This window comes from Lepidochelys kempii, chromosome 3 (assembly GCF_965140285.1).
Source record: "Lepidochelys kempii isolate rLepKem1 chromosome 3, rLepKem1.hap1, whole genome shotgun sequence".
NCBI classification, from domain to species: domain Eukaryota; kingdom Metazoa; phylum Chordata; order Testudines; family Cheloniidae; genus Lepidochelys; species Lepidochelys kempii.
The window spans coordinates 109,007,991-109,025,122 of NC_136382.1; the positions used below are offsets into that span (position 1 = coordinate 109,007,991).

General features: G+C 41.8%; 1 protein-coding gene across 1 annotated transcript; it reads left to right on the forward strand.

Moving 5' to 3' along the window:
- Positions 1 to 765: 765 nt before the first annotated feature.
- Positions 766 to 3,481, forward strand: GJE1 (gap junction protein epsilon 1). Its single transcript, XM_078851970.1, has 3 exons — positions 766 to 804; positions 1,554 to 1,736; positions 2,894 to 3,481. Exons 1-3 carry the CDS (start codon positions 766 to 768, stop codon positions 3,287 to 3,289), a joined length of 618 nt encoding a protein of 205 aa, XP_078708096.1. The 3' UTR covers positions 3,290 to 3,481.
- The last annotated feature ends 13,651 nt before the right edge of the window (positions 3,482 to 17,132 follow it).

Sequence of the window (17,132 nt, forward strand, 5' to 3'; positions counted from 1 at the left end):
TGAACTCTCTGCGTGGGTCAGGCTAGAGGGGGACTAAAGAGAGAGGAAAGGTGAAATATGAGGGGGAGGGGGACTGTAAGGAGGAGGATCGTGTTAGCAAATGGGGAGGATTTTATCAGTGACTATCAGAAGGGCCAGTGTAACTCCTGTGTGTGAGTGAGCAGAAAGGCGTTGGGAGAACACAGATGCAAGAAGTAAGCTTACCAAGAATGCCTTGCCCACCCCAGGATTTCACTTTAGAAGGGAGTCCCTTCCAGGGGCTGTTTGCTAGGCAGATCCCTGTGCGCGAGATGCTTCAATGTTTCCTAAATTTTTATTGATTTCCTTTGCGAGAGAGACTCATTCTCTGTACTCGGGTATCTCATCATGGGAGCCCACCGGGATTGAAACCCCCAAGGGGCATTTTTTTGTGTTACTCTCATTCTCAAGTAGCACAGTGATGTTGGGAGCTCACTGCCACTTGCATGTTCCCCTGTCTATTGTGTGACTGTGTTACGGTGTTGCACGTTTCTGCTGACTCCGTTCATGGATTATTAGGCAAACCACATGTATCCTGCTTTTGTTTGGGCTCTTTTTTTTTTTGGTCCTGAAAGAGTAAGGTTGATTGGGGCCCCAGAGATAAAAAGTAAAATGTGCAGTGACAAGTGTTTTGTACAGCAAGGGTCATGAGAGAGCAATAGCATCAGACTGAGTCTGATGACAGCAAATTGGCAATGAGGGGCATGAATTATGCCACAATTGCACTAGGATAACATCTTCCAAGACATGTCTTTAAATTACATCAAGAACTTCTATGAAGGATGTGTGAGTATTAAGTAAATAATGAAAGGAGAGGTGTTGGGGAAATAAATAAAGTGCTTTCTTTATCATGACAAATATACATGGGTGGAGATGAAAGTTCTGATAATCAAATATGGAGGAACAGAATAGCATTCTCTGAAAAGGCAGACTTTAAAAACTACATAATCCATGCTTTCCTAAAAGAAAATAAAGATGTAGCACTACTACTCAAAGTAACAGTGCAAACAGGTAAAGTTTCCTAGCCTAGTTCTAGCAAAGCCACTTTTGAGAACTTTATATGTTTAATTTCTGATACTAAATATTAAATTATCTTAGTTTAATCAATAGAATAATAAAAATTGATTGACTCTTTATTGAAGGATTCTTTTTCAATCTGCCTGACATGTCTCTAATTGTAGAATACTGAGTTTTATGAATGTAGCTGATATGTAAAGCCACTACTGAAATCACAAAAGCATAGTTGTTAAGCAGAACAACTGACAGACACAATATAAATGAGAGTGTACTAGAAACAGTAAGTAAAATCAGTCCCTAACAATAACAGGGACTTTGATTATATTTCAAGCCACTATTTGGTTTAAGGTACACAACACCCTTTGTATAATAGTTATTTTTAAAAGGGAGAAAAAAAGAGTGAGAAGGGTGTTTTTTAAACCTGAAATAAATGTTCTAGGTAACCTGAAACTGGAAGAATAACTTTTGTTCATGTTTGCCTTTATCTTTCCTGCTGCATAATCCTGCGACTGTTACAGCTCAGGCCTCCAACAGTGATTGGTCAGTTCCATACCCTTTTCTTTGGCTCAGTTCGAATGTTTTTCCTTGGAGTTCTGGGCTTTGCAGTTTATGGAAATGAGGCCTTGCATTTCAGCTGTGAACCAGACAAGAGGGAGGTTAATCTCTTCTGTTACAACCAGTTCAGGCCTATAACTCCTCAGGTAAATTTTCTTTTAATTGAAACAACCAATTATTTAGGAAATAGATAAAAGGTTCATAAAATGAAAGTAAATTCCATTTCCCCATTTTACATAAAGAGTAGTAATTAAACAGAAAGTGGTGGTAGTGTTTTTCAACAACTGGCCCCAGTTCCTGAGCTCTCCCTGACACAGTTTAGGAAGGCAGCAAGCTGGTCCCTGGTATCAAAAAGGTTGAGAAATACTGGTTTGGACATCAGTGGAACATAATCTTCTGTAATAAACTTTCATTTGTGACAAAGTAAGGGGCTAATCTTTTCATCTTTATTCACATGAGCCGTCATTACCCTTGCAAGTAGTCAGACTGATTTCAACTCATATGAATAAAGATTGCAGGATCAGCACATAAATGTACTATAAATAGCATTCTCCTACTTGGAAATATTTGTAGACAATAAGGCTGGATTCTGTAACCCCTTATGCAGTCATCCTTGTTCACCTAGATCAGTCCAGTGACTACATAACAAACAGGAAGGTTGGCCTAGTAGATAGGGCCCTAGCTTGACACTCAGAAGACCTATGTTTGATTCCTGGTTCAGCTACAGATTTTCTGTATGACTTTCAGCAGGTCCCCTCATCTGCCTTAGTGCGTCTATCTGTAAAAGAAAATAGGGATAACATTTAACTTACTCACAGTGTGTTATGAGGATAAAATCCATCAGTGATTGTGAAGCACTCAGGCTGAGATCTGCAAACGCTCTTAACCTCCACTTCCCTTCTGAGTCCAACTGAACTCAGTGGAAGTTAGGAGTTTAAACATCTTTGAAGATCTGGGCCTCATACTTTGGTGATAAGGGCCATATAAGCGTCTATAGCTAGAATTATCCAGACAAATAAGGACTACTCCTGTGAATAAGGGTATACAGGCCCAGGATTTATTGACTGTAACCTACTTTATTCATACCAGTCTTCAATTAAATGAATGTTTACATGTAAATGAACTGTAAAACTGGAATAATATGTAATGGTGATTGTTCTTATCTTAAATGATCTTGTAATTGTTTTTAATGTATATCATAAATAGAAAAAAACTTCTCACAAGAAATTTGGATGTATGCCTGTTTTAACTGGCACAAGGCAATTGTACATGATCTGACTGTGAAGTTTCTGCTACCCTTTAGGTATTCTGGGCATTACAGCTAGTGACGGTTCTGGTACCTGGAGCAATGTTTCATCTTTATGCTGCATGTAGAAACATCGATCAGGAAGATATCCTCCAAAAGCCCACCTATACTGTTTTTTATATCCTCTCTGTTCTGTTAAGGATTGTCCTTGAAGTTGTGGCTTTTTGGCTTCAAAGTCATCTCTTTGGCTTCCAAGTGAACCCACTCTACAGGTGTGATGCAGGAGCCCTTGACAAAAAGTTTAATATTACCAGATGCATGGTGCCAGAACACTTTGAAAAGACAATTTTCCTCATTGCTATGTACACTTTTACTGTGATTACAGTGGTGTTGTGTGTTGCTGAGATTTTTGAGATATTATGTAGGAGGCTGGGTTTTTTAAATAATCAATGACCCTGTAGTCATAGTGAACTATTCCCACTTATGTGCCATCATTCTCACTGTTGTGTATGATGGGCTTTTTATGAACAATGGAGATCTTAGTGTGAAACAAAGACCACTTTTTGTACACCTCTGCAATTTTGTATAGGAACTTCCCTTACATGAGCTTTTTCTACATTACTGTTGTAAAATATATAACAAATGGCCAGATCCAAAAGATATTTACTTGTATGAATAATCCTTACTCACATGTATAGATTGAAGCCAATGAAGCTACACATGTGAATGAGAGCCACTTCAATGCCATTTAAAGCAATTTGGTGGGGGGTAGGGGGAATGAGTTGGGGTTTTGTTTGTTTATTTGTTTTTTGTTGTTTTTTCCCCTGTCAAGGTTCCTCCCCCACTCTGAACTCTAGGGTACAGATGTGGGGACCTGCATGAAAACCTCCTAAGCTTACTTTTACCAGCTTAGGTTAAAACTTCCCAAGGTACAAATTAATTTTATCCTTTGTCCTTGGAATATCCACTGCCACCACCAAACTCTAACTGGGTTTACTGGGAAACATAGTTTGGACACGTCTTTCCCCCCAAAATCCTCCCAGCCCTTGCACCCCACTTCCTGGGAAAGGTTTGGTAAAAATCCTCACCAATTTGCATCGGTGACCACAGACCCAAACCCTTGGATCTGAGAACAATGAAAAAGCATTCAGTTTTCTTACAAGAAGAAGACTTTTAATAGAAATAGAAGTAAATAGAAGTAAAGGAATCACCTTTGTAAAATCAGGATGGTAGATACCTTACAGGGTAATTAGATTCAAAACATAGAGAATCTCTCTAGGCAAAACCTTAAGTTACAAAAAAGACACACAGACAGAAATAGTCATTCTATTCAGCATAGTTCTTTTCTCAGCCATTTAAAGAAATCATAATCTAACACATACCTAGCTAGATTACTTACTAAAGTTCTAAGACTCCATTCCTGTTCTATCCCCGGCAAAAGCAGCATATAGACAGACACAGACCCTTTGTTTCTCTCCCTCCTCCCAGCTTTGGAAAGTATCTTGTCTCCTCTTTGGTCATTTTGGTCATGTGCCAGTGAGGTTACCTTTAGCTTCTTAACCCTTTACAGGTGAGAGGAGTTTTCCTCTGGCCAGGAGGGATTTTAAAGGGGTTTACCCTTCCCTTTATATTTATGACACGCCCCCCAAATCTCAGCTAGGGTGAAACACTGGCTGGGATTTCTTCCTGGAGCTCTAGGAAAAACAGAGTTAATAAGACACATGCATCTCTAAATATACTACCAAGTACATAAAGACTAACAATATTTTCCACATCTCAAGGATGATTTTAACCAGTTGATTCTGGGAAACTTTCACGGGAGAGTGCATCAGCCACTTTGTTAGAAGCTCCTGAGATGTGTTGGATGTCGAAATCAAAATCTTGGAGAGCTAAACTCCACCGAAGAAGTTTTTTGTTAGTTTCCTTGACGGTGTGAAGCCACTTCAGTGCAGCATGGTCGGTTTGCAGGTGGAAACGCCGTCCCCAAACATATGGGCGTAGCTTTTCCAGAGCGTAGACAATGGCGTAACATTCTTTTTCACTGACTGACCAGTTGCTTTCCCTCTCAGACAGTTTTTTGCTGAGAAACACTACAGGGTGGAATCAGGTCCTTTCTACATTAAAACTGCTCCCACACCACGCTTGGACGCATCTGTGGTTACTAGGAATGGTTTGTCAAAGTCTGGGGCCCTTAGTACAGGGTCAGACATGAGTGTCGCTTTAAGCTTGTTAAAGGCCTTCTGACACTTTTCGTTCCACTGAACGGCATTTGGCTGTTTCTTTTTGGTTAGGTCTGTCAGTGGGGCGGCGATTTGGCTGTATTGTGGTACAAATCGTCTGTAATAACCGGCCAAGCCTAAGAAGGATTGAACCTGTTTCTTTGACTTTGGGACAGGCCACTTTTGGATAGCATCCACTTTGGCCTGTAGGGGGCTGATAGTTCCTTGACCCACCTGGTGTCCAAGGTAAGTCACTCTGTTTAGGCCTGTTTGACACTTGTTAGCCTTAACAGTTAGTCCTGCCTTCCTTATGCGCTCAAGGACTTTTTGTAGATGTTCCAAGTGGTCTGCCCAGGAATCCGAAAATACGGCCACATCGTCAAGGTAGGTGACTGCATATTCTCCTAATCCCGCTAGGAGACCATCTACAAGTCTTTGGAAGGTGGCGGGTGCATTTCGCAGCCCGAAAGGGAGTACATTAAATTCATACAGCCCAAGATGTGTGGTGAAGGCTGACCTTTCCTTGGCAGATTCATCTAGTGGTACCTGCCAGTACCCCTTGGTTAAGTCCAAGGTAGAGATGAACTGGGCCCGTCCCAGTTTCTCTAATAGTTCATCTGTGCGTGGCATTGGATAGTTGTCTGGGCGAGTTACAGCATTTAGCTTACGGTACTCCATGCAAAAACGTATTTCCCCATCTGGTTTGGGAACTAGAACCACTGGAGATGCCCAGGCACTTCCACAGGGGCAGATTACACCCATCTGTAACATATCCTGGATCTCCCGTTCTATAGCAGTTTTAGCTTGAGGAGACACCCGGTAAGGTTGGACTTTAATTGGGCGAGCATTACCTGTGTCAATGGAGTGGTATGCCCATTCAGTCAGTCCTGCGGTGGCTGAGAACGTTGGAGCGTACCTAGTGCACAGCTCCTGGATCTGCTGTCGCTGCATACGCCAAAGGGTCATGGAGAGGTTCACCTCTTCCACACCACCAGCACTTTTCCCTTCGTAGTAGACACCTTCAGGCCACTCAGCGTCGTCTCCTCCCTGGGCTGTAAACTGACAAACCTTTAATTCTCTGGAATAAAAGGGCTTTAGAGAATTAATATGGTACATCTTAGGCTTTCAGTTGGAGGTGGGGAATGCTATGAGATAATTAACAGCTCCCAGGCGCTCCTGGACCGTGAATGGCCCTTCCCACGATGCTTCCATTTTATGGGCCTGGAGCGCCTTTAAGACCATGACCTGGTCCCCTACTTTGAAGGAACGCTCTCTGGCATGTTTATCATACCAGGTTTTTTGCTCTTTTTGAGCATCCTGTAAGTTTTCTTTAGCAAGGGCTAAAGAGTGTTTTGTAGGTTGGTTACAAAGTCCAGAATGTTAGTTCCTGGAGAAGGTGTAAATCCCTCCCATTGCTGCTTCACCAACTGTAATGGCCCCTTAACCTCACGGCCATATACAAGTTCAAATGGGGAAAACCCTAAACTGGGGTGTGGTACAGCTCTGTAGGCAAAGAGCAACTGCTGCAACACTAGGTCCCAATCATTGGAGTGCTCATTTACGAATTTACGTATCATGGCCCCCAAAGTTCCATTAAACTTCTCCACCATGCCATTTGTTTGATGGTGGTAAGGAGTGGCAACCAAGTGATTTACCCCAGGAGCTTCCCAAAGGTTTTCCATAGTTCCTGCCAGGAAATTAGTCCCTGCATCTGTGAGGATGTCGGAGGGCCAACCTACCCTGGCAAAAATGTCTGCTAGTGCCTGGCACACATTTTTAGCCCTGGTGTTGCTTAGAGCTGCTGCTTCCGGCCATCAGGTGGCAAAATCCATGAAAGTCAGTATGTACTGCTTTCCTCTGGGTGTCTTTTTCGGAAAAGGACCCAGAATATCCACAGCTACTCACTGAAATGGAACTTCAACGATGGGGAGTGGCTGGAGAGGGGCTTTGACCTGGTCTTGGGGTTTTCCCACTCTTTGGCATACTTCACAAGACCGGACATAGGTAGAAACATCCTTGCCCATTCCCTCCCAGTGGAATGACCCCCCCAAACGGTCTTTGGTCCTGTTCACCCCAGCATGGCCCCTAGGGTGATCATGGGCTAAGCTCAAGAGCTTGGCCCGGTATTTAGTTGGAACTACCAACTGTCTCTGAGGATGCCAGTCTTCCTGGTGTCCACCAGAAAGAGTTTCCTTGTATAAAAGTCCTCTTTCTACAACAAACCTGGATCGATTAGAAGAGCTGAGAGGCGGTGGTTGCTCTGTGCTGCCGTCCAAGCTCTCTGGCAGCTTTCATCTGCTTCCTGTTCAGTCTGGAACTGTTCCCTTGATGCTGGAGACATCAGTTCCTCATTGGATTGTGGACCTATGCTTGGTCCCTCTGGAAGCGATGTAGGGGATGGGGCTGTTTCTGTTGACTGTGAATCGCTTTCCGCTGGTGCACTATGTTGGGATTCAGGCTCCGGCTGAGCCTCTTGTGCAGGGTTATCGGCTGCTGCCGGTTCAGGTTCGGTGGGGCCCTCTGGTGTTGAGGTTGCAAGTACTGGATTCAGTGCTGGCAAATGGTCTGGTGCTGGTTGTTCCGCTGGTTCCAGTTCTGGGACTGGTTCCGTCTGGGTCTCTGGGACTGGATCCACTACTGCTGTTGCAGACATTGGCCTGGGGTCCGGGTCCATCACCTCTGACCGGGTCCTGATAGAAGTTTCCGGAACAGAACTAGGCCTCACGGCTTGTTTAGCCTGGCTGCGGGTGACCATTCCCACCCTCTTGGCCCGCTTCACATGATTGGCCAAGTCTTCCCCCAACAGCATGGGGATGGGATAATCATCATAGACTGCAAAAGTCCACATTCCTGACCAGCCCTGGTACTGGACAGGCAACTTGGCTGTAGGCAAATTGAAAGAGTTGGACTTGAAGGGTTGAATCGTCACTTGGATCTCTGGGTTGATTAAATTGGGGTCCACTAAGGAAGCATGGATAGCTGACACTTGTGCTCCGGTGTCCCTCCACGCGGTGACCTTCTTCCCACCCACACTCACAGCTTCCCTCCGCTCCAAGGGTATCTGGGAGGTATCTGGGCCTGCGGACCTCTGGTGTGATCCTGGTGCAATGAACTGTAATCTGTTGGGGTTCTTGGGGCAGTTGGCCTTTACATGCCCCAGTTCGTTACATTTAAAACATCGTCCAGCTGACGGGTCACTGGGGCGAGGTGGGTTGCTGGAGAACGGGGTGGTGGGACGATAAGGGGTCTGGAGGGTTCTTTGGGAGGTAGGTGGGGCTTTGGGCGGCCCCCAGTAATAGGGTGTGGTCTGGGGTTGTCCTTCTGGTCTCCGCTCCAACTGCGACCAGTTTTCTTCTTCTCTGCCACCTCCACCCATCTGGCTCCAATCTTTCCTGCCTCGATTACAGTTTTGGGCTTCCCATCTAAGATGTATCTTTCTATTTCCTCAGGAACACCCTCTAAGAATTGTTCCATTTGCATTAGGAAGGGCAAATTTACTGGAGATTCAACACTTGCTCCTGATATCCAGGCATCCCAATGTTTCACAATGTGGTAGGCATGTCGGGTAAATGACACGTCTGGTTTCTACCTTAGGGCTCTGAACCTCCAACGAGACTGCTCGGGTGTTATCCCCATTCTGACTTTCGCCTTGGATTTAAACAGTTCATACTTGCTCATGTGTTCTTTAGGCATTTCAGCTGCCACCTCAGCTAAGGGTCCACTGAGCTGCGGCCTCAGCTCTACCATGTATTGGTCTGTAGAGATGCTGTACCCAAGGCAGGCCCTTTCGAAGTTTTCTAACAAGGCCTCAGTATCATCGCCTGCCTTGTAGGTGGGGAACTTTCTGGGATGGGAAGTTCCCCACCTACAAACCTGCAGAAGGATTGCTAGGGTTTGTTGGTATATTCTGCTGAGCCTTTACCTTCTCCATCTCCAGTGCATGCTTCCTCTCTTTTTCCCTCTCCTCCTCCACATGCTTCCTCTCTTTTTCCTTCTCCTCCTTCTCCAGCCGCATGAATTCTGTCTTTCTTTCATGTTCCTTTTGTTTTTCCTCAGCCTGAAATCTGGCTAATTCCAGCTTTTGTTGAGCCGTGGATTTTGTCATCCTAACCTCTCTGTTTTTAACTAACTTTACACCCGAGGTTTAGAAATAAACAAACAAACTTGGCTGTAAAATTTTGCTGTGCTGGAATAGGATACCTATTTTCTGATAGTGATTGTCAGCCTACAGAAAAAGACAATTCCCTTTGTCTCTGCTCTGGCCTCAAATCAAAGCAAAAAACCTCCAACTACTTGAAAAACTGCTTACCAGCAGCCTAAAGGAAAGAAAATTCTTTTTCAAACCGGTGTTCCTTGTAAAAAAAATCAAAATCCTAAAAAAAAAAAAAACCCTGCCACTTTTGTCTCCAAGCAAATGGGTAGAACACACCCCCCCCCCCATTTACTTTTAGGGGAAAAAAAGGCTTCTGGTTTACCAAGACTGTGAATTTCCCTGCAGGAGGTTAAGTACCCTGCCTCCAGGCAAAGAAAACCTGCAATTCACAAAGATAATCCCCTTTTGTCTCTCCTCTGGCCCCTAAGCAGAGAAAAAACAAGCTGCTTTCCAGCAGCTCCAAAGAAAAAAAAATCCTTTTTAAAATCTGTATTTCTAGTTCAAAAAATCTCAAATTGATCTCAAAATGATTTTAGGTTAATCCCACTACTCTGCCACCATGTCAAGGTTCCTCCCCCACTCTGAACTCTAGGGTACAGATGTGGGAACCTGCATGAAAACCTCCTAAACTTACTTTTACCAGCTTAGGTTAAAACTTCCCCAAGGTACAAATTAATTTTATCCTTTGTCCTTGGAATATCCACTGCCACCACCAAACTGTAACTGGGTTTACTGGGAAACATAGTTTGGACACGTCTTACCCCCCAAAAATCCTCCCAACCCTTGCACCCCACTTCCTGGGAAAGGTTTGGTAAAAATCCTCACCAATTTGCATCGGTGACCACAGACCCAAACCCTTGGATCTGAGAACAATGAAAAAGCATTCAGTTTTCTTACAAGAAGAAGACTTTTAATAGAAATAGAAGTAAATAGAAGTAAAGGAATCACCTCTGTAAAATCAGGATGGTAGATACCTTACAGGGTAATTAGATTCAAAACATAGAGAATCCCTCTAGGCAAAACCTTAAGGTACAAAAAAGACACACAGACAGAAATAGTCATTCTATCCAGCATAGTTCTTTTCTCAGCCATTTAAAGAAATCATAATCTAACACATACCTAGCTAGATTACTTACTAAAAGGTGCCACAAGTACTCCTTTTCTTTTTTTAAAAGTTCTAAGACTCCATTCCTGTTTTATCCCCGGCAAAAGCATCATATAGACAGACACAGACCCATTTTTTCTCTCCCTCCTCCCAGCTTTTGAAAGTATCTTGTCTCCTCATTGGTCATTTTGGTCATGTGCCAGCGAGGTTACCTTTAGCTTCTTAACCCTTTACAGGTGAGAGGAGCTTTCCTCTGGCCAGGAGGGATTTTAAAGGGGTTTATCCTTCCCTTTATATTTATGACATCCCCCTTTACCCCTTGTTGGAACTTGTAACTTAACTGCACAAATGCATTTGAACAAGTTTATTTTTAAATTGAGTGATTATTAATCTGCAGGGGAAAGCCTTTCCAAACTACGTAAATGCTCTCACGATTAACTTTTCGTTCAGTGAATTTTAATGCTCATGAAGTGAGCTTTCATGTTTCAGTAATGCCTGACATGGTACAAGAAAATGCTCTAAAATGTTCTCAAGCAGCTCTACCATTGCATCCTGATTCCTGAACCACCGTATCCCTGGCCTTCACTAAGACTCCTGGTTGTGCTGTGATTTTAGTATGAACCAAGGTCTAAATCTAGCTTCCAACAGCCAAACCTATTTTATCTGTGTCCAATGCTAGATGTAAATTCCCTTTTAAAAAAGAAAGCTAGCTTGAGCTTCCTTTAATCCCCTACCCTGCTCATCTTTATATTTAAAGATAAAATTTAGCCCCTCTTCCTTTTCTTTGTAATGAATCAGAGCTTATATTTATGGCTCATATTTACTTATGAAGTAAAAGTGTACAGATCCTAAACTTGCCTCAGATATGTAGCATTTAATAATTCATACATATTCATTATATGGTGAGGTGAGGAACTGGCCCTGTGAGTTAATTTTTAACAGGAAATTTCAAAAGAGCTGTCAGGATGACACTGCTGCTTGTGGGCCCAGTCATGCATTGATTTCAGTGAGAGTTTTGCCGGAGTATGGCCTGAAAGACTGGGCCTTGTAGATATATATATATATTTTTTTTTTGCCACGCCACTTTTACTCACCCATGGCACTATATACTGTTAAATAAAAATAATCATAAATATTCTGTGCATTAAAAATATTCTCTGAATTAAATGTATTTTTATAATTTACACATCTTAGACTTTTATAGAAAATATATCTCATCTTCTCTTGCACTCCAGTTTCCATCTCATAATTAATGGAAATTTTAACATGAAAATTAATCTTGTTTCTTGAAGACTGGACAGAAAGAAAGGGGTAGTTTTCCTTTTTAAGTGTTTACAGTTAGAGTGCTAATAATCACCTAGGTTTTTTGTTTGTTGGAGATTTTTTGCCACTCAGTTCTGATTTCTAAAAGTTAAGCTGTCTTGTCTGCTTCATCATTGTCCATAGGAACTAAATAAAAAAAACCCTCAGTTTCATATTCCAGTGTGCCTACTTTTGATGAAGTCTCAAAACAAGAGACTTTCTGACACATTCTCTTGAATTAAACTGACCTTAGGGCTTGGTCCAGTGTCCACTGAAGTCAATGGGAGTCCTTCCATCGTCTTCTGTGGGCATTGGATGAGGCTCATAGCGCTGAGGATAAACTGAGGGGGGAAAAGCTTAACTTATTTGCGAAATTTAACTTATTAAAAAAAAAAGACAGTTAAACTAAAAGTTAACAAATAAGAGCAGACAAAAAGTTGCTGTAAAACGTACAGGCTTAAGGGTCTTTCAAAATTAATTTACCTTTGAAATCTCTGTGGGGAATCCAAATACAACTTTTACAGTAAGCTGAGGCCAAATCCTGTTCACTTTATTCATGTAAGTTGTCCCAACAGGCTCAATTGTGCAAATCTTGTAATCGTGATCCACACAGGTAGTCCCAGTGACTTCAAGTGAGTAAAGCATACAGGATTTGGTTGCTGTTGTACTCATATCAATGTAAACTGTATACAGGTTACCTAGTTCTATTAGTTTTATGAGCTGGCTAATGATGAGATCCTAAATTCTAATATGTTTTTGTACTATAGATTAATCTTTTGACTCTTCCCATGGAAACAAGTGATATTTTTCTTGTCTTAATATTATAAATGAATGCAATATGTTTGGCCAAACACACTTAACTAATTATTTATTTGATATTTTGAAATACAACAAGGGCCGGGGGACTGCTCTTGTTTTTTGCTTGCTGAATATAACATGTACTTTGGTCAGTATATACTTATTTTTGTTGTATATATCAAATATCCATCCAGCTGTTTTTACATATATACAGGATCTGTTCTTTCCCAAGTAAATTTGTAATCTCAGGTACAATAAACCTCTTTATGTATAAAAATACAAAAATGTGTGACTCTATTGACAATCCAGTTCATCTCTGTACACGAAATATAGATCAGTAATTATAATGTTGTCAGGGTTTTTCCCTAGTGTTTCATAGTTCTGTTTAAGTGATGAAATTCAAATGCTTTCCAAATAGACCACCTGACCTCATGTTAATTACAAATAATAATAATTCCTAGATTCTATATAGGACTTTTCATCAATAGATCTCAAAGTGCTTTGCAAAGGAGAGCTGGACACTATGAGTATCCCCATATAGCAATGGGGAAACTGAGGCAAAGAAAAGTGCTCAAGTTCACCAAGCAGTCCCTTCACAGAGCCAGAAATTGAACCCAAGTCTTATAAACCACAGGCCATTACCCAGCCTTTAGGCCACAGCATCTCCTGGCCTAGGATACTCAAAACTTGGAATTTTGAGAGAAATTTTGACATCTTGAAATTTGTTTTCATTCCAAAACCAATCCATTTTTGAAAATTTTTTGAATGTTTGTTTCAAAACAAATTGTTTTCATTTTATATTATTTACATTATTTCATGACATGAGAAGTAGTGTATAAAATGTCAGAATATAGTAGTCAAAATATTCTATTTTATTTTTTGAAATTATTACAGGAAGCAGCTACTTTTAACAAGAAAATAAATTTATTCAATGAATCTGTACAAACTGTATCATTACAACACAAACAGGAGACACTTTGATCTAGAAAATAAGATTTTCCACCAGCTCTCATTCTAAACACTACATGTAATTTGTTCAATGCATAAGCTGTTGTATGTAATGCCCTAAAGGTTAAGTTGCTTAATAATCCTCCTTCTATAGGATGCAATCCTGCATTTCTTAATAAAGAAAAACTCCCATTGAACTAAATAGTAGTTTTGCCTCAGTAAGGAGTGAAGAATTGGGCCCAAAATGCATCTCTCAAGCCATTTTCAAACTCTGTTTTACATAGGCTCGCTCCTCTGTGAAGGTGATTTATGTGGCCTCAGCATGAAGTATAATTATGAAGAATATTATATCAGAGGCAACAAGTATTTTCTTAATGTAAATGGAAGCAGCAAATGTTGTAGATGTACTCTCAATTGGATATCTGGAGTGCTCCTTTCCCATGCATTAAAATGTAAATACATCTCCATGTATGAAATGTATTACTGCACAAGATATGAGATAAATACTGCACAGAATGAAAAATGTGAAGTTGTATCAATAATCTGGTCGCTATAAAGGTCACACTATTAACCAGATTCACTCGTGCTGGTGTAGGGAGGTGTAAACTGCAAAAGCTGTTGTAGCCATGGGAGCATTCACCCTGAAGGGACAGCAGACAGGGTACCCACAGCTTTCTATCTGCAGGAGTTGTATTGCAGGGAGACCAGCTTCATAGAAGGCTGGGGCTTTATAGGAGATCTGACTTTGGACAGTCTTGGCCAGGCTTGAGTTTTCTCGTGTGGTGGAAGTTGTCGGCAATCCCTGATGAATGAACCTTACATTGCTAGGAGCTCTCAATTATTATGTATTTATAAGGCCTTCGCTGCTTGCCTTCTTCTGGAGGTAACAAGGCAACACTAAGTACCAGGAACACAGGTGAACATTTGTTGGCATTGCAGTGAGATACGCCTGAAATCCAGAGCCAAGGGAAATCTTATAAATCATCCGTACAAAAAAAACTTTAACTAGCAGTTAAGGCTGCTGAACTGGATTTTCTATCAATATAGTTGCCAAACATTAAGGAAATAATTAGTTAAGACAACATTAACATCCACACCAACCAAAGCTCAGGTGCCTTGAAACCCAATTATAATGTCCAGCTGCACCGATTGACAATCTCCACAACAAACTCTCTTTCTATTCTAATGTAAAATCACCCAAAATGTACACATCCAGTTACCCAAAATTATATTCACTTGTACAACCTTTGTTCTGGCCTCAGAATATTTTAGATAGAAACAGAACAGTATAGGATCTTGCTGAGGTTAGAGTAAAGGTTCTGGGCTTGAGGACAAGTTTGAGAAACTGGATATGTGCTCTTGAATAACCTGTTCTAGTTTCTCTTCAGATTGTATAAATCTTTATTGAGTGAACTTAATTTCAAATTAACAAAGTTTGGGGTATTTGGTGATGGGGGGAGTGGGAAGAGGGCAGACGAGGCAATTTCCTTGTTTTCTAAAATGAGGAAAAAGGGTTTAAATGGAATTAGCGTGCAGGGTTTGAAAGAGGGCAGCCTTCTCTAACAGATGTTATGAGGCACACCAAGTACAGTTTCCCTTTTGCGGTTCTTTGCACATCTGTAGGGCCCTACCAAATTCGTGGCCATGAAAAACATGTCACGGACCGTGAAATCTGGTCTCCTCCTGTGAAATCTGCATAGTATAGGGTAAAAGCACACAAAAGACCATATTTCATGGGGAAGACAAGCATTTCTCAAACGGGGTCCTGACCCAAAAGGGGACTTGGGGGAGGTGGGCGGGTCGCAGGGTTATTGTAGGGGGGTCGTGGTATTGCCACCTTTACTTCTGCATTGCCTTCAGAGCTAGCTTGCCGGAGAGCGGCAACTGCTAGCTGAGGGCCCAGCTCTGAAGGCAGCAACACAGGTAAGGATGACAATACTGCGACCCCCTTACAATATCCTTGCGACATCCCTCCCTGCCCCCGCAATGCTTTTTTGGGTCAGGATTCCTACAGTTACAACACTGTGACATTTCAGATTTAAATATCTGAAATCATGGCATTTATGATTTTTAAAATCCTATGACTGTGAAATTGACCAAAATGGACTGTGAATTTGGTAGGGCCCTACACATCTGCATCTAGTGTGTGTGTATGGAATTATAGCTATATGGGACCTGAGGGGTTAGATAATGGAGGGAAATACTTCTATCCATATTGAAAGTGTTAAACAACTTCAAGCATTTAAAGTGTAACCTAAAAAACCACACCCTTTCCCTGTTCTCCATGGCTCCCTCTGCCATATCTGTCTGTAACCTTTACAGCCCCTCTCTGAACTCCCAGATTTGAGCATCCCCCAAGTCCCACCCTCCTGGTCCTCCAAACCATCAGACCTCTCTTCCCTGATACCTTTTATACTTCCTTTTTATTTATGCCCTTACCTGAAGCTTTCTTCACACCCTTGTCTGCACCTTTATTCCATGCTTCCATTTTCTGCACTAGGTCTTTGTCCCCACTGTTACCCCTTTCCAGCCAGAGCAATTAGCCAAAATTCAGGGTCTTGCAGGTTGTTTCTATTAGGAGGAGAAACTGAAGGAGTCAGGTATTTCTTTGATGCAAGCTTGTTTATTTCCAAAAAAGGTACACAAAGTTCTGTTTTCTGGAACACAATAGGAATCATACAACAAGGGGGAATTTCCTTGTTCATAATTCCAAGCCTTTTTCCAGACAATACTCTGCCCCAAAAGCTCTCTCTTGGCTTTCTCTCATGGTCATGCTACAAGTTCTCCTCTTGCTCTCTTGGCTTTCTACTTCTCTGGCTGTTTCTGACACACACACATAGAGCAATCAAAACAATCCCTAGCCCCAGCATTTGCATTCAGTCTAGTCTTCGGGCAATGACTTTCATTGTTTCAATTATCACTAAATGGGCATTTAACAGTTCCTTCATGTACCCTGAATATAAGGCAGCTAGTAGGCCCAGCAGTTACAGTGAGGTGGTGACATCATGTAATTGCCCATATATCAAATACATGCTTGCTGGGGTCCACCCAACCTCCAGCATAATACCACAATGCTCCAGTCCCCTCACAACTTTCTATCCCATCCAGTCCCCTGTCCACTCCATCATATTTAATCCCCTCCATCCTCCCATGTCCCAACTCATGACACATTCAAGCATGTATTTGCTACATTTTTAACCATGTAAAAATAAATGGAAAAAAATCCATTCAGATGTGCAACAGGGGAGATGACTGAAGGGGGTTGTAGAGTGCAGAGGTTCTCCAGGAAAAGTGCCCACTTTACAGTGAATCACTTAAGCAGCTCCATTTCTTAAGCAGCTTTGCATCCAAGTTTCCCTTTGCCCCCGTCCTCTCCCGCCATATCCAAATAAGAGCCACAGGGGAGGCATGAAGACTCGAAGGAAAAATTTCCTAAGAAGCATAGCTTGTAGGTCCACTAGGAATGCACTGTTCCAGGCTGGTGAATCTGCCAGCTTGCCATAGTATGGTTTGCTAAATCACAACTGTTCTGAATAAAACTTTTGTCTTATGGTTTGTTCTCAAATAAAACTAACCTATACATCCTCTAGAGATCGACTCTAGAGGGGAGGTGCTTAGTCCCAAATAGGACTGACTGTCTCTGGGAATTTTACATCCAATTACCTTTTTGTGCCTTTGAAAACCTCATAGTGCAACCTAAACTTTCAAGGGTGAGGGCTGTGCTATTTGTTTGCTAGAGGAAGCAAAAGCTAAGATGAGACAGGAAGGGTA